This window comes from Homalodisca vitripennis, chromosome 1 (genome assembly GCF_021130785.1).
Source record: "Homalodisca vitripennis isolate AUS2020 chromosome 1, UT_GWSS_2.1, whole genome shotgun sequence".
Taxonomy (NCBI): domain Eukaryota; kingdom Metazoa; phylum Arthropoda; class Insecta; order Hemiptera; family Cicadellidae; genus Homalodisca; species Homalodisca vitripennis.
In genome coordinates, this window is record NC_060207.1 from 93,153,908 (window position 1) to 93,179,683 (window position 25,776).

The window sequence follows — 25,776 nt, forward strand, 5'->3', positions numbered from 1 at the left end:
GAATTGAGGGAAAATGCATATAGTTTTCTTATTTTTGAAGATAATTTTTAGGTTTTTATTTTAAATTGTTCACAAATAAATGTACTCTTAGATGTAATAGTTAAAAAGTACTTTTACAGAATTATTTGTTTTTTTTAGCGTATTTATACATAAAAAATTTTTTTATTTTTTATAGTTTGGACATACATAAAGGGTAGAAAAAAAATTGTAGCCCCTGAAAAATGAAGCAATTTTGTTGCACACATATTTCTTACTACACAGACAAAATTTGAAGAACTTTCCTTGATAAATGCAGGAGATATATCCAATTAATTGTATTGCTGCATAAGCACTTCTTCATATATTTCCAAATACACGTCAGTAGAAGTATACAGATATGTATACTTGTTTTTGTACTTTTGAAAAAATAACAATTGTAAAATAACACAAAATAATTGTAATGATTTGTAAGACTAAAACTTGTTTAATTTTTCAAAAAAGTAAAAGAAATAATATTTACAATATATACATTTTATATAAACAACTCAATTCATTGTCTTCAAAAATAGCACATTCACCACTAATAATAGGGCACTTTGGGATTATACCGACCACACCAGTATGAAGAACACAAAAATATAAATTTATAGAAACAAACATGATAGAACGAAAAAACAACTCTTTAATTACAAACTTACAAGCATTTCCAGGCATTGTTATCGGTATTGTTGTCGCGGTTATCTTATCTTTCTCGAGAATCCCGATTACGACAGGCCACGCGGCATCACATGATTTGCACAGTACATAATTGCCTTTCCATTACAATTCAATTTATATTTCTGATCAGATCCTCTAGAATTTGATATTTTACTGATAGGTACTATCTCGAGGGATGTTTTTCTTTCGTTGACATCAGCGCGAAGGCATGGCACTCGCATTTTGGGTGGCGGAGTGTGATCAAGAATAAAAACAAGTTTTGAGTGTTTTTTCAATAAAGAGTTTAGTTTTAGTTTGATCATGTTTGTTTTTATTGAATTTTTGTGTTTGGAGAAATGTAGAGGTAAAACACGGAAGTACAACAAAGCGACGCACCAGCTGAACGGGCGGCGAGACTCTGCAATCACGTTATCTACTAGACGCTCGACTTTGACCTCTGTCTGAGGATGGGGAGGGGTTTGCGATAAGACAATTCCTGTTTTATATTGACGAAATATTGTTCTACGCTAATCTAGTAATCAGTAGAAGCAAAATGTCAAATAACGATTCATGTCTGGGTGTTGTCGGTATAATCCCAAAGTACCAATAATAGTGTTTATCAAAGTGTTTTCACTCACTGGTAACTTTTCTCTACTACGTTTATTCATGTTTTTTTACTAATAATACAATAAATCACACGAAAAACAACCGCTTTCAATCACGCAAACTAATTGAGGTTATAAGTCAGCATACAACAACAATGCAACTGAAGTCGTCTGACAGCTGACATCGACAAATAAACTACGCTCAACGACGACGAAATACGATGCCAATTGGAAGGTTTATTGTTTTTGCATGTAGCCCGTTTCTTCACCGACTACTATACCGAAACTGATGGCATTTGGACATATTATTAGCTACATTAAATTCTCGAGACGTCCGGTATATCGGACGTTGGGCATTTTAGCTAGACCACCTCTGTCCGATATATCGGACGCCGGGGCTAAAAGGGTTAATGCAGTTGATGATCGATTTATTTCTTAAGTTCTCCTATTGGTTTCAAGAAGTCAGATTGTGTGCTTTAGCAATGCAAATTGACTCTAGCTTCCTAGACCATTATTATTTTACTACAAAATTTTAAACCATAAAAATTAGTCTGAAAAACACTTTTCAATCTAATGTGAACTGTTGAAACTATAAAAGGTATAAGATACAAAACTGTATAGGTTTGCAACAACAAACAAAATTATGCTGCTTCGTGTTAGCAATTAAAAATTTAAAAACATTTGAGGTAAAGGATATTGTTATTTTACAAAATTACCACGTTAGACACCAAAATAAGCCTTAAATGTTAAAGTAAATATGAAAAGAAACTTTTATTTCAACAACTGGAGTCAATATGATGTAATTCATGAATTCCTAAAATTAATATTTTTAGCTGCCATTTTAAAATAAAAAAAAAAAACAGAATTAAGTTTAGTTTTCATTCAAGAGTACAAAAATGTTAATAATAATTTATAAAAGGAATTGTAAATGGAAGAAGCCGATTAAAATTGGTACACATCAGCAACTGGTTTGTTTTAAAAAACGATGACACCTCAACAATTTATTTGAGCTTTTGCTTAGAGACTGTATACTGCCAAACTTATGCATTATTCTCATAATATAAAATTGGATATGGCTCATCTGTAGTAAGAAAAATAAGAATCTCAATCTATACATTTAAAATGTATCATTACATTTTTTTCAGTTCTTAGCCACATTTAGAGTATGATTCTTTTGCCCTTTAATTTATTGGTTTACATTTACATATAACGTAATAGACCTACTTTATGAATATAATTGTGTTTTCTATTACTTTTATACTGATATTAATAAGTCTGCGTAATCATTTTGAAGTGATTTTTAACAATTCAGAACAAATGATTGCTATCAGTCATTATCTCCATTCTTATCACATGCCAGCACTTTGTATTTTTCGAAATTCTAATAAAAATATGTATTTTGAAACTATAAATAAACATTTTTGCATATTTTTCGTTAAAGTGTAGCAGTTTTTCCGCGTAAAACTACACAACACCACAGGAGTTTATTGACATCCGTGAATGGAGTCAATTTTTGGTTAAATAATATCAAATATTACCAAAAAGTACAAAATCATGTGGTAAAATGCTTAAATTCTTGTAACTATGAAACTACAAAACCAATCATTATTGTGTTTACTGCAACGATGAAGAGTAACCCTGAACAGTCTGGATGAAGTACAATTAGTGTAGTTCCCCATTTAAATGTCTGCAGTTCTTTGTGCAAATTATTGAGAAGCAGTAAAAGCAAAACTTGAGAGTTTAGTATCAAAATTGAGTATCATGAATACAAACTACATATTATATACAGAGTGTCCCACGAAGAGGTTTAAACGTTTTATTTTATATTACTTGCCCATTTATGAACTGAACAGTTTCAAACTCTACACAATTCATTAAATAGGTTTTAAAAATATTTTGGAAAATTTCAGTTCTCTAGCGATTGTTGAAATAAAATGGTGGCATTTTGAAAATCTATACTTTAAAAGCAGTATTTTTGGTTTTGTAAAATTATTTATTGTCATATTCTACAGAAATAACGCATTCAATCAGAAAATTAGAACATAGCACATTAAAAAACCTACAATTATACAGTCCACTATTATTCTAACTGTAATCCATCCACAGCGACACACTGATAACAGCACTTAACAAATGAATCGATTGTCTTATAAAGAAATTCTGTGGTATACGAAGAAGTTCCTCTTCAATCGATTGTTTTAATTCCTCATCATTATTAAAGCTACGAGCATAAACTTGTTCCTTTAAGTAACTCCATAGAAAAAAATCACACACAGTTAAATCCGGGGATCAGGATGGTTAATCTAAAAAATCACTTCCATGACCAATCCAACAGCCATGAAGGTTGTCATTTAGTAATCTTTTGACAGGATTTGTGAAATGGGGAGGAGCATCATCTTGTTGGAAGATTGCTTGATCCATTTCTGAACCATAAAATGAGGCAAGACTTGTTCATTTAAAATCTGTTCATACCTATTACCAGTCATTGTAGTCTGAAAAATCGTTAAGATAGCACCCCATTACAACTGACGGGCCCAAACAGTAATTCCTTTTGATTTGAGTAGAGTCTGTTCAAGAATATGAGGATTACCGGTGTTGTAATAATTACAATTATGCCTATATACAGCATCATTGCAGAATAAAGTGGACTGGTCTGAAAAAACAATTTGAGTATTCCAATTAGGATCTAGTTCATGAAACTCTATGATACAAGAACAAAATTCCACTCTCCTGTCCGGATCATCTTCAAAAAGATTATGGACTAGGTGACTTTTGAACCTTCCTTAGTGATTTCGGTTTACCTGGAGAGCGGAGCATTGATGCGCATACTAGTACTTCTCTTTCCTAGAGTCCTTTTTTACGACAATTCCAGTTTCTAACAAATGATTTTTCCACTTAGTTATTGTTGGATTGTTAGGTGGTTCAACTCCTGGGTAGGCAACTTAAAATTGTCTAATTGCTACTGTAAAGTTGCCAAAAGCAATAACACACGCACAACACTTCAGTTTTTGTTTAACTTCAAAAGCCAATTCTTGAACTTCAATATCAGTAAAACTGTAAAGGAGTAGGTTAGGTTTTTGTTTGTTTTGCACTAGCAATCTTTTTCAATAGAACAGCTGTTTTCAACAATGAGCGTTATTAAACAGCTGTTCTTTAAAACTGCAACGCAGTAATCAAATCAGGTGATTCCAGAAATGAATTCCATTTGCAATGTTACCATTTTCTTTCTGCAATTGTTAGGGAGCTTTAATTTTCACAAAATATTTTTAAAACCTACTTTACTAATTGTGTAGAGTTTGAAAATGTTCTGTGTATAAATGGGCAAGTAATATAAAATCAAACTTTTAAACCTCTTCATGGTACACCCTGTACATTTTATGACTGAAACGATTGTCAAAAAATTATAATGGATATATCCCTCTGCTTATACTTAAATAAAATTATAAATTGCAATTTAGGCTTATAATAGAACTAATAGCCTACATTACACACACCAACTTGTATTATAATACTGAAAGATAACAATATGGGCAAGTTGAATACTTTGGTTTTTAAAACTTTATAATGAAAATATAAATGTTATGCAAACTCAGTAGTTGATAAACTCTACTTACAATTAAAGCACAGAATTAGAATAGCCTAAGAATCAAATAAAATCTGTCTATATGACACCTTGTTACCGAAATAGCTGATTGATGGTAATCATTTTTATACTTGACCTTCCTGGAACAGAACATTACTAACATAAAATGTTATCATTCATCATATTGGTGATATTATACCAGTGTTGTATATTTTGGGTTAGAGATCACTCTTGTTATACTGAAGAAGTATAATCTCATCTTTCTTCTTCTATTTGCCCTCTGCTTAATATGGCCCCTGGTTCTTTTACTGTTACCCTCTCCTCATATAAGCGTAACTTTTAAGTTACGAATCGTTAAATAACTACTTAAGACATCTCAAATGTCATTCCTTTTAAATCTTACTAATCCATATATATATATATATATATATATATAGGATACGTAGATTCAGAATTACAAAAATATAAAAAATGTTTTTATCATTCTATCAGAACTATCACTTTATGTAATCCATTGCTGACATGGGTTTCTGTTCTTTTAAAGTGATTTTGGTTACAAAATCAAACTGATCAGTTTGAACACCAGTAAATAATGTTTAAAAACTGTTTGTGTAATGGTTCAAATTTTCTCTTCAGATTACAATATACTGAAAAAACATAAACCATGTGATTTTTATTCATTTTCTAAAGCATATGTAACCATTAATTTGCAGAAGCTAATGTAGTAACGATTATGTCCACAACACATGAATATGATCCACTCATCTATTTCCTGATAATCTCTCTGTACCCACAACCATATGAAGTTCTGATACATAAATTGCCAATTCAATCCTCAGATATATTTCTATACCTTTTATACATTTTTTGTTAATTAATTTGAAGAAAACTGTTTGAGCAAGTGAAAAATTCTCCCAATTTCCATTCAACTCTTATCTTCAATTGTCCAACAGAAATAAAACTCCTTTCAAAATGTAAAGACAATTCAGACAAGACAACAACACCATTTGTTTCTTGCCCACAGTAATACATCTCAAATTCATCTTCATTATTTTATTACAAGAGATTTCTAAAACCAGGCATCCACTTTTAAAATTACCTCTGGATTCTTAACATTTTGAGGCGACGCAAATATTCTTGCGTCTTGTTAGTGACAATCCTTTTCCGGATGCCATAGCTTTCCATCAGACTACGTTTTCTCAAGAAACCCCCTGGTCCGCCTCTGTAGGACATTGGAGGTCTTCTGAATCCACTCCTTATACCCCTGGAGAAGGTACGGCCTCGATACGACATGCCTCTCGGAGTGGAGTGGCGGGGGCTCCCAATACTGATTGGTTTCCTGAACTGGTAATCATCAGAGCGAATCCGTTCACGCTCTTCTCTGAACAAGCTTCTTCTCTCATCGCCTCCACCATAGCTACTAATCCTCTTGCTTTCGTAGCCCCCATAGCTACGGGATGAGTACTCATTGACATCACCATAATCGTGGCTACGGTGCATAGAAGATGCCTGCATCAAATCATTTCAAACATAAATCACAATCAGTAAAAAATATAAAAGGGCTGATAAATAAATTGATACATCATCAACATTCCTTTAGTTTATAATTAAGTAATACATTCTATTGTTGTTGATTAATTTGTGGAAAACGCTCCATCCCATTTTGGTATTTTAGGAACTTCTTCTCTGTCATTAAATTTGTTTCAAATTGTTCAATGTAGAACCTCAGTATCTCAACATTTCTTTTCTTTCGTGACTTGTGGAATATCAGAATATGCAGATAAATTAACATTTCTCATTTTTAATATTTTAATTTTCATTCCTATTCAATAGTTCAAGATATTTCCAATTCAGTGAACAACTTTATCTATAAGCTTGCAATTGTATTATTTGTAGGATTGTTTCTATTTATTTGTGTGAAACATTGGTATCTAATAATTAAGCTCAAAATTAATAAGTAGGGAAAATGTATACAATGTTCTGTTTAAAAAATTACTCAATTATAATTTGATCTTACAATTTTGAGAGTTTGTTTTTTTTTTTAATGGAAAAATTGTTTTTTTCTGAAAGTAAGTGGTGAAAGAATACTGCTTCTGCTAAAGTTTAATCCTTATCACATTATACCTAATTGCAGGACTTATTTTTAGCTTTATTAGAATGTTTCTTTAGCGAAGAAAATATTTGAATCACATATTACTTACAAAAAAATAAGTAATTAGAAAGGGTATACTATATTTTTATCAATCAACTATTTATAATTTAATCCAGATATAATTCTATCCAGTTAAAAACGTTTATGAAATTGTTTTTATAATCAATTATTTTTATATAATATTCTGCAGCAATATAAAAAATAGGTATAAAATGTGTGTAGATCTTTGGAAAGGAATACATTTTTAATGTCAAGTAAAACAGGAGGTTGACAGATCAAAATATTATTTTATTAGGGGGCAGTTCTGATTGTTAAAATTTCAAACCACCTGTTCTCTTAAATTATTCAAACATAGTAATTTTCACATAACTGACCAATACACAAAATAATGGACACATAACATTACTTAAGTTCTAAAACATATTTAACATACAGGTGTTTCATATACAAATATTTAATTTTAAATTAATATATTTATTTTGGCAATAGACTAAGCCGTAACTAAGAAAATCAAAATTATAGAATAAAAATAAAGTTGACAGTTCATATACATAAAATTGTATGTGTCAAAAATCCCCCAATGGCATATCATTGTCAACCCATTGGCTATTTCACATTTATTACACATATAGTGCTAGTGAGAACCGAGCTGGAATTCATGGTCTCAGTACGATCGTAGACTTACAATGTACGATTAACTCTCAAGTAATCTGGACCGTCAGATTATTCAACTCAGTACGAATTAAGATGGAACGAGAAAATGATAAACAATGTTATTGATGGAGCTTATTTGATATCTGAGTATTGATTAAGTGTGAATCTATTTTATTGATCTGGATAATAATAGTGGATAAAGAAAGCTGTTAATCAAGATAATTGACAACACGAAATTGCATAAATTGCATTGTAGTTGACAAAGATGATGATAAGAGAATTTCACATCACTTAGGTAGACAGAACATGTTGTTTGCCTCTAGGTTTCTGTTTTGCTACATGAGTTAACAGTGCACAAGTGTTCTCTACGAAAGCTGCAAGTACCAATGTTTACATGTAATTTTTTATGTTTATATTTATTTACATTCACTAGCTATAATGTATACAAATATTAGGGTAGCAGCCGACTAAATAGCTCTGTTTAACATTGCTGCTATGCACTTTGTGAACGGGAGCAACGTATTCCTATTAAAATTAAAATCACTTTAACACATACAAACGTTAGCTTAAGTATGTGTTATTTAACTTTTTCATCATCCAACATTTTTGCCTTCCAGTATGTTGTCCCAGCACCACATTAAGCTGCAAAATCTGGGCTCAACTAGGTTCTAATGTCTGTTTTTCAATGGATTGTGTGTCAGTAGATCATGCTTTCAGTAGACCTTTTGAATTTTGCAAAAACTTGCCAATTTACTGGAAATAAAAAAATTATATTTTTTAAATTAATTACCTATACTTTCTTGAGTTCTTTTGATATTTGAACTGTATTACACCTAAAGTTAGAGCCTGCAATGCTTATAATATTACTATAATTTCCCATGCTAGTTTAAGAAGGCTAGTCTGCAAAATATAAACAAAACAAACTCAAGTAAAATGAAGAGTCAAGATTTTTGAAAATAGTTATAGTTATGTTTCATTCAGGCCATTTTGAAATATCCCATGTTATATATACTGTTTTTTTTTTTGGGGGGGGGGGGGGGGAGGGGGAGAATTACTACTTTAGAATCACAAAAAACTGAAAAGTGAACTACACCAATGGGTTCATACATCCACTCCAGCCGCTACTGGGACTGAAGGTAGAAATGCAGCATTCACAGTCAATGTGTCTCCACAATAAACCTCTAACTTTATTACAATAAACCATTTCTTGTACATAACTGAAGAGGAAATAAACCTTTTGGCATACACTAGAGAACTTAAATCTTTATTCATACCCTAAATATTAAAAAAATCAAACATCGAAAGTTGGATTAAATGGAGTACAAAACATCTTAAGTCCTACATTTGGAAAAGACAAACTGTGAGAGAGGAATGGTCAAGATTGCTACCAATTTAAAATGCAAGTCAAACCTGTCCACAGAGGTAGTACAATCAAGTTCTGAGTTTAAAGTACCCAGAATTGTCAGAAAAATCTGTTTATGGAAACGAGAGTGACCGACTGCCACTTCATATATTGTATAGAACTAAAACTGCAGAGTACTGTTTAAACATTTTACTTCACACGTAATTTAGAGTCATAAACAAATTATTGATTTTTATAACTGTTAAATGTCTCCAATAACATTGCAGTTATGATGATTTACTGTTTCAAGGTATTGTATTTCAAAGGCAACTGAAGTGTTGTAATATAAATTTTAAATTAGTGACAACATCTGAGTAAGTGACCACTTTTTTGCTTGTTTGATATGAGGTTGAATTCTGTCAGATTTGAAGTTCCAAAAAATTATTTTGTATCACATATTTATTACAAGACCAAGGTCAAGTTTTTCTCTTAGTTATTTGAAGTACAAATATATTTCCATTCTGAGTCATATTATTCTTCTAATATGGCCAGACTAAAAAATATTAATTTTCGAGTCAAGAAGGCGAGACAAAAAATACCAATAATCCAGTGAAATGGCAGGCATCTGGTGTACAATAACTTGTTTATCATATAAATTCAGTAACTAAAACAGAAATTTGAAAGTAATTTTTTATTAACAAAATTAACATTAGATGTTTAACCCTTCGTACGCTGTAAGCGGGATATTGCGCCGAGTAAATCTAACACGATACGTTCTAAGCGGAATATATCGCGGAAACCCCTGACAACGCAATATATTTACGTTAGTTCTACAAATTGCTGCCAGAATGCTTGAGAGTGAATATTTGGTGTTCTAATATGACGCAATATGAAGCACGATTCATCAAAACAGCTGGGACCAATCAAAACGGGCTCTGTGAGTCTGCGCCATCGCCAGTGAGCAAGCTGTACGCTCTAAGCGGAAATACTCGCGCGTGACAATCAGCTGCCAGCGGCCGCTGTGTATTGTTCTATATTGTTTATAACCTGCTATACTGCTTAAACTGTCTGTTGTGCGAGGTTATCCATATCGATAATGTGATAAACTATATATCTATGTAAAACGTGAGGCCTAGCCTGCCCTCCACCCAAATGAGTGTTTAGAGATTTACCACACACAAGTCCAATATTAGTGTGCCTTTTTTTATTTTTGTACCATTTTGTGTTCTTTATATATTCCATATTTGTCATGGATTTGTTCCCTTCATTATCTAATAATTTTGTATAAATAATATAAATTACTGTTGTGCTAACTTTTGCTACTTTCAGAAAAGTTTATTGTACTTTATATACTGCCGTGTGTATTTACATGTATATGTACTCATATGTAAATAAAACAAAAGCAATACAAAAACTATCATGTGTTTTCATCAGTTGCAAGACCAATAAACCTAAAAAAATATATAACTTTGAAAAAATTAAAAATTATTTTAATTTTTTTATTGAGCATTAGAGCATTTTTATACAACTTGCTTTCAGCGTACGAAGGGTTAACATGTATTATTTGAAATTGAGTTACTCTTGTTTTTGGTTTTTAACCAGATTCGGAACATAAGTTTCGAATTAAAAAACCTTTTTTTCACTACAATATCCTTTTCAAACAAAACCAAATTCACGTCACTCATTTACTAGCTTCGTTAAAAAATGTTATTTACAGATTTTTCTTGTATTAAATTACTTGTAATTCTTATCTGCCTTAAAAACTGGCTTTTTATACTAAAACATACATTTTGGGGCTTTGTTCGGTTTTGGAAAGTATGATTCAAAGAACTTTTCGATCAGTCTCCAAAAAACGAAAAATAATTCTCCATGTTATAAATATAGAGAAGCTCTTATTATATCTGTAATAACAAAAACCAGTGAACACATAAGGAATTTGTATAGAAATCCTTAATCTTTAAAGAAAGATTTTCTAGATACAAGAAAATCTTATGCTAATTGTAGTTAGTTAGCTATCCAATATTCGTATTATTAAATGTCAACTAAAAGGAACATATTCTGTTCTGATTTGTATGCTAATTGCAGTTAGTTAGCTGTCTAATATTTGTATTATGATATAACAACTCACAGGAACATATTCTGTTCTGATTCGTTTACGGTCAGGTGAGGAAGAGCGATGGGAGTGGTCTCGGCTAGTGTAGCTGCTTAGGCTATCCTGCAATATAAATCAAGCTTTAATCAGGTACACAACATAATAATATAAAATTGTCATGTAACTAGTTATAGTAGATATAGAATGGTGGTTTTATTATTTACTGATATTTTATTTTTATCTAACTCGTCCAAACAGATTCAGTCAATTGCTCAAGAACTATAAAATGAGAGTTTCTGTGTCTAGATATTTATAATTTTTAAAATACATTTTTAAACCAAATTTTGTGTTTGATTTTATAGAAGCCAGGAATATGATTTTAATTCATAGACAAAAGTTAATCTTTCTAATTTCTAATAATATTATTATTAACAATTTATGATATTTAACAAATAATATGGCATTATCCAGTTCATTAAACAAATTCCCGGTTCTCAGAAAAATTTCCGGCTTATTCCCAGTTGGGTGGCCACCTTGAGATTCCTCTTTGTGAGAAAATAAATATTTTACAGATTTTCTACAAGATTTCCAACTTACTCCAGATATGTTAAATTCACAGTTTATTCTAGGTTACGTGGTCATGTACAACAGTGTGATACTTTTTTAAAATTTATTTATAATTAATGTTTCTATAATTTACCATAAGCGTAATGTACAACTGAAACATTTTAAGTGGAAATAGATTTTAGCAAGCATTGAATAAAATATCTTCGCTTACAGGCTCCAACAGATTTAGCCTTGAATAAAATACCTTCGCCTACAGGCTCCAACAGATGTTAACATCAAATAAAATATATTCGCCTACAAGCTTCAACATTTAAAGATTAAAATTGATAACACTGTAATGTTTGCAATTATTATTATTATGCTATCTTTTTCCAATAATACACAACTGATAACACTGTAATGTTTGCAATTATTATTATTATTATGCTATCTATTTCCAATAATACACATTTTATATTTATTTTCTACCACAGTAAAATATTTAAGATACATACAAATTGTTCAGTAATTACATGATTAGAGTGGACCTACATAAATTCCAATTTCTAAAAGATACTCACATCACCACGGTAGCGATAGGAGCTATCTTCACGGCCATGACTGGAATAGCGGTCTCCGCCTAAGTAAACAATACCCACATATACATCGCTTCTTTTAAAATGATCTTTTAATAGAATACAATACCAGCAAAAGATTTTTAGTCCAGTATTACGGCTTGACAGTCTCTACTATCCACCATGACAGGTGAAGAATACTAGGATCCAAAGATCATAATCATATTGCAAGATTTTTCAAAGTGGAGATACTTGGATTTGAAGCAGGCAGGGCTTTTCAAACAACCACAGAATGATTACTGAACATAAACATTATTAATTTATAGACTGCCATCAATATGCAATTCTTTTTCAATTTTTATTTTTAATTCAAAATAAAAAGTGTAAAATAGCAATCAAATTAGTTACTTTTTCTTCTTGGTTTCTGTAAAATAATAGGAGTCAATATGGCCCCTATTAATTTAACACCTTTACAGCAGCTCAAGGCATGTACCAACATTAATCATAAAAGGTTTTATACCATTGCTTCACACAACAAATTACAGTGGGTGAATTAAAAAATTTGTTGCACTTCTTACACTAAAAGTAAAACAATAGTATTTCTATAAATTAACTTAGTATGAGTGTTTGATTCATTCATAATGTATGCACATTTCATAAATCACATTATTATAACACAAATATTTCCATAATCCATCATTCATGCTTAATAATTTGTCAAATCAAACAAAAATCTCTGAGACAGGAATATGATTGCCAATTGCAGAATCACTAAAATCTTTTAATACCAGTGATATTTAGATTACACACCTGAATTGTATCTGGATCGTGATTCGTACGATCCTGAGGAAGCTTCCCTGTCCCACTTGCTAGCACCACTGGAGAAGCGGCTGCCTCGACCGCTACCTCGACTAGAGCTGATATAACCCCCTCGAGTGCCACCTCCTCTCCAGCTACCACCTTCACCACCACCACCACCACGGCTTGACCCTCGGTAACCACCTCGTATGAAGCCTCGACTTCCACGGGAGGAGCTGCCACAAACAAATACCTTACTTAATCAATTAAGGGGAAAACCATGTATTAGCCCAGAGGTTACCAGTATGAGTCGAGGCATCACACATCTGTGGCTGTCTGGCTAAAATAAAAACTAATAGAAAAGATTTTGTAAAACTATTTCAAATAACTTTTTTATGTGCTTACAAATAAATTTTAATATAAACTAAGATTTATTGAAAATAAACAATATATTTTAAAATTTATTTTGTAAATTAAAAATGAAATTCTCAAATAATTTATAATAATTATTAGCTTCAAGGTTGAAACTTTATCGATTGATTATTTATTATTTGCTTTTAAACAAACTAAGTAATATGTAATTAAGTTATATATTGATCTGTTTTAAAAGTATTTTTATTTGCAGAATAAATATACAGGGTGTCCAAAAAGTCCCGGGTCGGTTAAATATTTTTCAAAATATTTAAAATAGAGCTACAAAATCTTACACAAAGTTACTGGACATAAAAATCTAATTTATCACATATTCAGTGATCCGCTACTTCTTCAGGAGGGCGGCCCGCCAGGAGTCAGAAGAAAATCATAAATGTAAGCATAGGTTAATATGCATATCAAATAAAAGGTCTTTATTAGTAGAGTACAGAGCCGCAAACCCGACCTCAAACGGATAACTGAGTCAAAAATGACAGCCGTTCAAAGATGGCTTGAGTTTGCAACTTAGGTTAATGTAAAAAATAAACTGATGAGCTTTTTGATTTTAACTTTACTAACCCAAAACTCCGATCCCTCTCAGAAATAACGAAACTTATTATTCTACAACAACAATTAATTGTAAACAGTTTTGGGTTAGTTAAGTTAAAATCAAAAAGCTCATCAGTTTATTTTTTACATTAACCTAAGTTGCAAACTCAAGCCATCTTTGAACGGCTGCCATTTTTGACTCGGTTATCCGTTTGAGGTCGGGTTTGTGGCTCTGTACTCTACTAATAAACACCTTTTATTTGATATACATATCAACCTATGCTTACATTTAAGATTTTCTTCTGACTCCTGACGGGCCGCCCCCCTGAAGAAGTAGCGGATCACTGAATATGTGATAAAATAGATTTTTACGTCCAGTAACTTTGTGTAAGGTTTTGTAGCTCTATTTTAAATATTTTGACAAATATTTAGCTGACCCGGGACTTTTTGGACACCCTGTATAATCTGTCTCAATTAGGTCCCTAGTACCGACAGAATATAGACTTGTTTCCAAATTTTGAGCTTCATATGCACTAGTATTTTAATAATACAGGTTAGGTTACACTATAGCAAGTACAGTGACAATGACAGTCATATAAAAATAATTCTGGACTATGTTTACAATGGTATGTGCTGCAAATAGAGAAATATTAATTTAGTTACTTATCTGGCAAAGAGATAGCAGCACTCTCCAGCCACAACTGGATAAAAATTGCATTTTATAACTGTGCCACACCTAGAGGCCTAATGAGCTGAACAGCAAAACAGCAAGGCCACTTACTAGGTGTAGCTCTCCAAACTGAGGGACAGGTCATAAATCAATGACCTGACTAACCTGAGGCAAAGAACGACCATGGCCATCGTCTTGGTCAGGCAATATGAGAGACTAATCATATGAATTTAATGTGGATCCTAAGCAGTTAAACTTAACAAAATTAAATCTGAATGAAAATGTAATTTTTACCTTTTATATCCAGAGTAACTCATGCCGGTTGAGGCAGAAAACACCTGTAACACAACAAAGAACTGTATTTGAAAATAACACAGATTAACCCTTCCCCGGCCAGGCGGCAAAATATTGCCGTCGGTGACATATGCGAAAAGCGCCGGGCGGCAACATATAGTCTCCTTGATATTAGTAGTTTTCTTAAATAAATACGACGTCAAATGATTAAAGTTTTGTTTTTTTTATTACCTGGTATATTTGTAGATAATTAATATGAATATCATTTTTATTTTGGAGGTCTATGCATTTTTATTTCATAATTGTCACATGACATTATCAGCTGACTCGATCTTTTATTGTTAATTCTTTATGCTTTAGTGTAATCGTACTATTGTATGATCGATTCTTCTTCATTATATTATTTTGTGGTTGTAAATATTAGTAGTGTTTAGTTGTTACATGCTTAGCTATTGTGTGTAGTAGTTACAATGACTGACAATTTGCGATCTCACGGAAGAGAAATTGTAAATAGCACATTTGTAAATAGAAAAAGAGTAAATATATTTCAAATAAAATTTTGTAAACATTTCGTGGTAAATAGTGTTTTTTTAAACTGTATTGAAACTGTTTATGGATCCTACAATCATCTGTTTACTGGTACATCCATAATGTGAATATTTATTTTAAGTTTCTTGCAATGTAAGAGTCAGTTGCTTTAACACTTATAAAATGTTGCGAAGTACAATTAATGCGTATTTATACAAAATGTGTCATAAAAAAATTTATTTATGAGAGAAATAACACAAAATGTTGCATGGTTGTTCCTTTCTAAATGTACAATATAACAAAATAGCTTCCCACACTAAAATTATTTTTCCTTTTTTAGTTATTTGCAAAAAGAATTTAAAAAATAAAAATTTTTTACGTAATCTATTCAAAAATTATTTTTTAAATTTTAAATTACTTAAAACTACATCTATATATTTTTTTGTTGATAGTATATATCTATACGAGTAATTTGGTGCAACAAGTTATAGTCATTTTCTAATATGTATAAAATATTGTAAATTTTAATCTGAGTCTGCAAAATCGCCAAATTTAGCCAGGCACTTTTGACTAGTCACAAGGGGATATGAGATGTGAAAAAATGTTGCAACATCTCATATTTGGTCCTGGCCCTGAAAGGGTTAAAAGCGTTAAGACTAAAATAATTAAAAATACTAACCTATTTTCTCAAAGTAATGTAAAGAAATGTGCTACAGTACTTCTAAGAAACGATGGTACTCTGCAGAAATCTTAATTTTAGCCCCAGAAGGATCTGCCTGCTGCGAATCTGAGGCTATACTTTTAATATGGGACGTTTAAAATTGTGTTATAAATAGGAACTTGTCTCAAAACCAAATTATTGTTTCACTTCATAAACTTGGATTTTAGTCTCAATGGTAGCAAAATTATTTAATATAGATTTTATCTTTAATATAGTCTTTTTTTGTTTTGTAATTAGTATTGACTCTTGTTAAAACTAGTTCTATCTACGATGTACGAGCATCATTTTTTGCCATATCAGTTAACCTCACAAAACAAAAGTATTACATGAGTTACTGAAATAAAACTCCCATTCTGGTACTGATATCTATTTTTTAGAAAACCTAAACTCACTTGCTTTCAGCACAAGTTAGACTAACAAATATGACAGGTTGGGGGTAATGTAAATGGTTAATAGAAATGGCTTTTTAATAATCTGGAATGAATTGTGACAGTTTACAATTCATATATCTTTTTCAAGCAATTATATAATTAATTAATTATATACAGTATATATATATATATATATATATATATATATATATATAATGGGTCAATCCATTTCAAATCACCCAATAAAAATAAAATTTGTTGCTCAACATTTTTAATTTGCCTAATTTTTTTATTATGAGTTCCCTATGGGTAGACAATCACAAAACACTATTTGAAAAAATTTTACAAGCCATAGTTTTTCCTGGCGGCCATTTTAAAATGGCGGTTTTGCAGATTTTAGTAAAATACGCGGTTTGCGAAAAGTTTAATTGCCAAGCTATTTTTAAAGATATCAGAATAATCCAAAAACCAGTGTGTTCAGCATAAAATGAACTTCAATTTGACATTATAATAATGTTTCTTTTGTGCAAGAAAGTCAGTCAAACTTGTTCTGCAAAATCTCGGAAGAAAATCATTAATTGTTACTTTTTAAGACCATAAAAGTTTAAGAAGGAAAAGAGACTCACTACTAATATTTTATTTCTTTGTTGAAAACTAATATAACTACCTACTGAAAAAGTTTTAGCCCTGAGAATGCTCTCCTTTTTTTTTCTAGAACTTTTCAAAAATGGCCGAAAGCCTAATAATGTCAATTTTCTAGGGTTAATAACTAAAAAGGGACTGCATGAAAATAAATGAAAATTTTACAGAATGTTCTTTATACAAATAGGAATATCTCATAAAAAAATTATGACTGAGACTTAACTACATTTAGAGATATACAGCATTGAATTTCAGTTAAACGCGCTACCCTTTTTCTCGCTTGTGTGGTACCAAGTTAGCAAACAAGGGCTTGTTTAAATCATTATGTTAACAATAAACTTATATTTAATGCTCAAAAAATTATATTCCTTATTTAAACCTACTTAGGATTTACAATAAAAATTATTTAAAACCAGAAAATAATGGTATAAATAAACAATACTCATAGCCACAAAATACCACTTGTGCACTTAAGGAAAAATAATTTGCTTAGATCTATTATACTGTCAAAATGTATATGGGTCAAAATCACAAAATGGGATAATTTTAACAAAACTTTGTTAAATAAAAAAATTATAGATAATACTTTCAACTTTGTTGTTTATAAACCTTAAACAATGTACTTACTTACCTTCATCACAGCAGAGCTCAATTTCAGGTTAGTTTTATTTTATACATTTTTTCGTGTGATAGAGCATGTAAAATATTCACTCCGGTCACGCTCCCTTTTTTATCATTACTATCCAAAATAAAACCAAGAAACATAATATACTAACTTTTATTAAATAACTACGGTATTATCTGTATATGTATGGGATTCAACACTGTTATATTAGATTAATGTTTCATTTTTTCCTAAAAACAACTAAGAAAATATGCGTTTACGATGTTTAGTTAGCTAAAGTTACTTATAAAAAGCTAAAATCAATGCCATCACTTAACTACCTATCATGTGCTATTAGAGTAGTATTTAAACAAGGAAAACAATGTTAAATTGAATTATTTTTCATAGGAATTAAACGATTTTAATACATTTCTGCAAGTGACCGAAGTGAATCGAGCGTGACAGAAATGAACTGTACATGACAGAAGTGAACCTACGTGACAGAAGTGATTTCTTCCTTCAAATCAATTTATGATTTATTAAATGTAATATTAAAAACCATTGTGACAAGATTTTATTTGGATAATGCGTTTTAAGTTAGGACACGAAGGAAGATGCGTTTGAAAAAAAAGAACTTCAATAGTACAAATTATTTTAATGAAAACGTTACTTTGAAATAAAGACAAATCAAACATCTTAAAATTAATATTTGAGAACAAATGTACAAAAATTACATGTCTTGACTTTCTTCAGTAGCTAGCAGGTTATCGATGTCCTTTGTAGAAAGTCGGTCATTTTTACCGATTTTCTTGGAAGAATTTTGAGCCTCATGGATAGCCTAATAATAAAATGAAATTAATAGCCTCAGAATTATTAAATACATTTGTAAAATATCAGCATTACATGTCTTAATCAATAATATTGTAAAAATATCTATAGTTTGACAAAATATATCATGATCAAAAATTACATTTGTTTTCTAATGTAGAAAAGCTGAAGATGAAGGCAAATATTTTAATGTAAGGAAGAGAGAGATTGCTTACTTAGTATTTATACCTAAGGCTAAATATACGATTAGTTACCTCGTCTTTCACAAGTAGCTTATTCTTTGGACTGGAATATGAGACAAATGAAGTGTTATTTTCTATGGATATTTCTTTCTTTGTTTTATCCGGTTCAGCCTCATATTTTATTCTTAATTTGGTGGCTTTATTTTTTTGTTCTTCATTTGCAATAGCTGGATCATCTTCATCTCCTTCAGAAGACGATGTCGAATAAATCACCATTGGATTCAGGAAGACAAATGTTATGAAAACTTAAGTTTTATTCTTCTTGTTATTATTGTTGTGGTGTGGCAACCGTTCCAAATGTAACAGAAAACAACTTCGGTTTGTTATGAAAACCATCTTGTCAGCGTTGTTTACATTTGCGTCTGTGCCGAGCAGTGTATAATTCCAAGTTTTAGTAGTTTTATTTGTGTTTTAATGTTGTATTAAATATGTAGTGTTGTTGGATATTGCAGTAGTGCAAATACAGTGTGAGTAAAATATTATAGACACACTTTGTTTAATGTTTGATGGATAAATATGGAGGGATGGAATTCGGGACACCTTTCTAGGAAATAGAAGAGAACTTTTTAATCACCGTTACAACTTTGCCCATTTCCCCAAAATGAGGATTTGGGGGAAGCTCAAAATGTTTAAATGTAAACACCCATTAAGTGACACATCATTTGAAGGATCTTGCTAAAAGAAGAACAATGGAAACTAGAGCTTTCTATCCCAACACCTTACAAAATTAATTCTAACCAGAAACTGAAAATTATATTAGACTTTCTCATGACTGATAAGGGAGGCCTGCCCTGCAGCAGATAAAACAGGTTTGGGTTTGTAAGGAAAGTGGTTGTATATTGAAATTAATTACTTTATGAATGTGGATGTTCATATTTTGCTTCAATTACTTTTTAATTAATTTCAATGAGCTGCCATTTTGTACTGGGTTGAAATAGAAAGCTCTAGTTTCCACTGTTCTTCTATTATCAAGACCTTTCAAATGAGGTGTCACAACATGGGACTGGCAACACACTGGATGGCAGTAGCAGTACGGCACCAGCAACTGTTAATGAGAAAACCTAACCACTTCTTTGTGTTACAGCCTAACCTCAAAAGGGCAAAACTGTCATTTAAGTGCAAAATTGTTAAGAAAAAGTGACCTATTTTGGACATTTTCAACTTGAGAGGAAAAGGGGCCTTTTGTAAATATTTTTTAAGGAGTATAAACAGTCACATTCTAACAAGATGAAAAGATATGTAAAAGTGTTTTAAGTTCCCTCAGGAATAAAAAAAGTACTTGAACTAGGCACAATTATTGGAAAACCTATTCAATAGTAAAGCTCTTATGAGCCATTAGTAATTGAAATAGATGATTTTGACAAACCAGGACCAGTGGATCACCCTTGTCAATGGTTAACCACCCACTTTTGATAGATTTTTCAATATCAGACAATCCTTCCAGTTGCTTTCAAAATATCAACTATACTCTTTCTGTTTATATGGACAGTAAACAGGAATGCAAGGCAACATAGATAAGCAACCAGAGGAGACAAAAAAATCTCCATCTGCATGCTGAAGTAACCTCAAAGGTGAACTGATTTTAACCTTCAAAATTTCAAAGCCCGAACCAACTTTTGTTGAGTTTGTGATGACTAAGAGCAACAGTCACGATGCTCATTACCTTGCTCAGTTTATGGTAAATATAATAGAGTAGTATGGAGCAGAAAAGTTTCTGGTGGCGATTGGTGATGATGCAGCTCACACGAAAGCTACATTGCGTTTAGTAAAGGACAAGTTTTCTCATATTGTACCTGTTGGATGCCTAGCACACCAAGTACATCTATTGTGTTCAGATATATTAAGCTGTCACACAATGAAAACTTGCATAGCTAATGCAGTTGAGGATGTAAAAACACAGCCATGTTTTACTAGTACTGTTTAATCAGTGGATATCCTTTTATCAACTGATAAAAGGCATTCAAAGGTAGACTTTCACTTAAGTTGCCAGGAAAGCCTAGGTGGGGCATCCATCTTTTCTGCTTTCAGAGTTTGCAGTCCAAGTTAACTTACAAACATTGGCTGTCGACGAAAATGTGCAATCATACCTCAAGCCTGGTATATAAAACAGAGTTCTCGACGATGATGTTTTCTGGATAAGAATTGGCAGAGTGATTGAGTTGATGAACCCAATCGTTCATTTTATTATGGCTTTTAATCCAATGACCATCAAGTTCATAGGGTAGTCAGAAAATTCAATGACTTGGAGATAGTTTTCATTGAGAAGTTACCAACGTCCCCACTGCAATCTGCTGTAGAAAATGCAATCTTGACTAAATTCAAAGCTAGGAAAGAATTTGGTGTGTCTATAATTCATCTTGCAGCTAATCTACTTGATCCAGCAGTACAAGACAGTCATCTCAAACCTATTGAAATGCTTGATGAAATTAGCTCCATTTTTGACAGCAAAAAACAAAGCTTTACGTACGCTGATTAAGGTAGTAGAGAAAACTTAGCAGATTACAGGTACAAACAAGGAATTTGGTCCAGAAAATTCGCTTACAATTGGAAATTGATGCATGGAGCACCTAAGCGCAATCTCCAGAACGAAACTGATGAGACTCAAGAGTAGTCAAGAGACAAGGAGAAGACACTGTATTCAGTGAAGACCAAATGGTAAACATAGAGGTGGAGGGAGAATCAGAAATTTCAGCCAGACCTTCTTTACACACTTTATAATAGGCCTAATACGATTTTAAAAGCATAAAACTTAATTCAGTTCGCTCAAAATTAGTTCAAAGTAAAATTATGTTTGGAAATACATTTAAAAGTAAAATCATGTGTTTCGTTACTGACTAATGGCGGCAAAAACAGTGATGTACATTTCTTCTTTGATTCACAAGCAGTTACATTTATCCTTGAAAATACATAAGGTAATTAAATGTAATTGTTTTGTTATAAATATATATTAATGTGTCAATAATATTAATATTTATATGTTAATTACTTGGTCCGACATTTTGTTTTTAGTCTTTGACAGTCTGCTTTCAGTCCTTTGGTTAGTCATGAATATTGATCATTCATAATCATCATACAGTTGTGTTGGTGGTCGCTTATGATACTGCAGCCACTAGCGTATATTTTTATTGAATATTTGGTATCAATTTACATTAACGTGACCATGGAAAGGTATGTTCATTTTTTTTCCTGAAAACAATATTGAAAAAAAATTCGTCAGCAATGAAAATCAAAGGAGCTACGATTTTTTTAAATCCTCATTTTAAGTACCGGTAGATAAAAGGGACAAGGAAACTCTGTTAAAGATCGTGAAAGGGGTAGGGTCCAATAAGCGGACCCGGTTTTTTTATATCGAAATTGACAAACGATATTACTTAATCATAACCATCGACATAATCAATCGATACTGATTAATTATTTTTAACAATTAACTTAAATAATCTATATGAACAGCTGTAAACACTTTCAAATAATACAATTAAGGTAATATTTTAAAATTCACATAAGTAACATTGTGTATTAAAAATGGCTGTCAATCTTAGGAAGCTTCACGAAATTGCTTTAAAAGACGATAAAACATGTTTTTTATGGCTTCAGAATGTTGGGTTAGTACCTAAGAATCCATTATGTGATATTTGTGGAAAGGTAACAAATATAACTGTCAGAGGAGCTAACATGCAAAAAAGAAGGTAATAGTGGACAGAACTTTAGTAAAAACGCACTGAAGAATAGTTTTTTTGAAGGGTCAAAGTTCGGACTGCGCAATATTGTGACTTTAATGTACTTATTTTCCAGAAATCAGACAAATTATGATTTTTTAATTCTTGAGTGTAGTTCTGATTTACACAGTCCATCTAGAAGTACGATATCTGACTGGCTGTCGTTTTGCAGGGAAGTGTGTTTTGTTTGGATAGATGATAAGTTTAATAGGGAAGAAAAGCTTGGAGGTCCTGGAGTGGTGGTGGAAATTGATGAGTGTAAAATTAAACGTAAAAATAACAAAGGGAGGTTGGTAGAAGGAACCTGGATTCTAGGTTTAATAGAAACTATACCGGAAGGACAAAAACGTGGGAGTAGATATAGGATAGAGATTTGTCCTGAAAACAAACGAGATGCAAAAACTCTCATTCCTCTCATACTAAAACACGTGCAGCCTGGAACAACCATAGTTACAGATATGTGGAAAGCATATTTTGGATTAAGTGATTGTGGTTTTGTCCATTTTACTGTGAACCATAGTGAAAACTTTTTAAACCCAGCAACTGGTGCCAACAATCAGACAGTTGAAAGTTCGTTGAGAGCCGTAAAACGTAGTCTAAGAAGTGGTATCCCAGCCGACCTTCTCGCAGATCACCTCTGTGAATATTTATATAGAAGAGAGGTACGGTTTTCAAACCATTTCTTAAAAGCTGTAAAAAATTGCTACCCAGGTGAAGACATGTAGATAGTTTGACAAATTTATTTATTTATTTTCTATTCCCAATGTTTGTTATCATTTCTTAATTATTTTTGGTTTTGCTGTTTGATTGTTCTCGTTCTGTTTCATTTAGTTAAAGTTATGAGTTTCCCTGATTTTGGTTATGTTCATTTATTATTTGTTACATCATTAAATTCACATTTTAATTTAAAACATATGATTGTTAATACTTTTATATCGATTGATAGTCTATGATTCGATATGCGAATATTAGGTTACATAGAATATTAGGTATCGATGATTATATTCTTCAATTTAAAAAACCGGGTCCGCTTATTGGACCCTACCCAAAATTTTACCGGGAAGTAAAATTATTAGTGACTGTTGGCGTGCGTACGACTACTTAGAGGACGAGGGGTTTGTACATGAGACAGTGAATCACTCAAAGGAGTTTGTGGACCCACACACTCACGCCCAAACAAATACCATCGAGCGGACGTGGAGAAGTGTTAAGGATAAAATTCTGCGTTACGGCAGGATAAACTCTTTTTGTGGGGTATTTGGGTGAATACCTTTTTAAGGCGAAATACCCAAACCTCATCAGGCATCGTGCGTGATCCTTTTTTTTATTAAAAATTTCTGATAAATTGTTATTACATATTACAATATAATGTAGGTAATGTATGTAAAACAATTTTAAACACATAATTACATGCTGGAAAGCAAAGTAAACCAATATAATCCGCCCAATACAAAATCTCCGTAAAAATCTGGTAAAGGAATCTGTGTCATTCCTTTGGCCTGAATCAATTCAGTATAGACGAAGATCACGCACGATGCTTGCCCGCTGCGCAGCGCTTCGCGCTGCTTGCTCTTTTAGAGAAAAAAAATTAACTCGAGTAGTTCCAAATTTGAAGCCCAGATCACGTCAGTGCCCCTGATCACTAATAGGTAATTCTCGCGGTTGCCTGCTCCCTATAACTGCTTTCCAGCAAGAAATTCTAGTCATTTTCTTTTCTAATTGACTATTGGAACATTATATTGTAATATGAGTTGCCTGCTCCCTATAACTGCTTTCCGGCAAGAAATTCTAGTCATTTCCTTTTCTAATTGACTATTGGGACATTATATTGTAATATGAGAAAAATCGAGGTTGACCCATATATTGCTTAGAATTACCACTTTCTCCCCAGTTCATATGCACCTGTGATAATAATACTTGGCTATAAATGCCCAACCCATGAAAAAAAGTCCTTTTCCATGGTCACGCTAATGTAAATAAATACCGAATTTTTAAATAGGCCGGCCATGAAAAACACCAAAAATACCTAACCAAGGTTTGTTTACCATTGCTAGTTCTAGGGTTAACTAAGCCTACAGTGACTAATTAGGCTATATGCCTAGAAGATTGAAGAGCATTGGTGGTGGAACTGGGTTTCAACCAATAAATTGCAGCTAAATCTAACGAGAAATAATTACTCAAACAAGGTATGAATATATGGGATAAGTATCTATTCAAAGATACATAGTTCATACATCTTTCCTCGCAGCCTTCGCACCCAGTCGAGCAAGATCACCGGTAACGCATCTAGCTTAATACCAAAATTGAACATTAGCTATTTAGAAACTCTTAATAATTTACGCAAAATTAATATAATTTGTTTAAGAAATATACTCACCTTTTGATCTGATTGAATACTAAATGCAGAGAATTTGTGTAATCACTCAATAACTATCTTCACTAACTCTGAAAATAATATGGCGGTATAGTAGAGGAGGAAGCCGAGGGAAGGGAAGAGAAGAATCAGAAGTAGCGTAACCGGTGTGGAAGGTATAGATAGGTATGGGGAGAAAGAAACAAAACGCCAGAAATATGCGGAACGACCAAAGCCCTTAAAAAAATAAAAATATAACAATTTGGCTATGCTACTTTAAGATATAATTAGTTACATAACATTTAAACATAATAACGAAATGCAAAAATTATTTATATAATAAAAACAGAGCAGACAGGTATTTTTAAGTTTTGTATAAAATCACATTACAAAAATTAATTTATAACAAATTCAAAATTATATTTAATACAACTAGCATGCAATGCCTCAATCTATTGTCAAAATTAAATGTTCAACGAGTTTTGACAATATTGTAATTATGGCGAATCTAGAACATTAAATACTTCCAAATACAAAAAAAAAGAAAAGAAAAAATTGTAGGAAGCACTAAGATTTATTACTATAAGGTTAAGATCTAAAAGGTACATTTAGTAGACAATAGATAATGGACAATAGACAAAAAAAATCAATGCTGAAAACTCAGGAGTAGATAACAATCACGTATGTATTCTACCTATGTTACGATGAGTAAAAAAAAAACCCTTATGGTCCAGCAGCTAGGAGTAAATTTGCATTACATAAGTGCATGGCCTAGTTTTTGTTGGTATTAATAGAGGATTGTCCTAAAAAATAAAGTCGATCCCG

At 31.8% G+C, this 25,776-nt stretch overlaps 1 protein-coding gene across 1 annotated transcript in view; it reads right to left on the minus strand.

Moving 5' to 3' along the window:
• The window catches only part of LOC124366689 (DBIRD complex subunit ZNF326), a 53,787-nt gene extending 28,696 nt beyond the window's left edge, over nucleotides 1-25,091 (minus strand). The window contains exons 1-6 of the mRNA XM_046823289.1: nucleotides 24,976-25,091; nucleotides 14,947-14,989; nucleotides 13,035-13,258; nucleotides 12,231-12,289; nucleotides 11,140-11,226; nucleotides 5,963-6,372 (exon numbers count right to left, since the gene is read on the minus strand). Coding sequence (XP_046679245.1) covers nucleotides 5,963-6,372; nucleotides 11,140-11,226; nucleotides 12,231-12,289; nucleotides 13,035-13,258; nucleotides 14,947-14,969 — 803 coding nt within the window. The 5' untranslated portion in view covers nucleotides 14,970-14,989; nucleotides 24,976-25,091. The remainder of the gene's footprint in view (nucleotides 1-5,962; nucleotides 6,373-11,139; nucleotides 11,227-12,230; nucleotides 12,290-13,034; nucleotides 13,259-14,946; nucleotides 14,990-24,975) is intronic.
• Nucleotides 25,092-25,776: the final 685 nt, after the last annotated feature.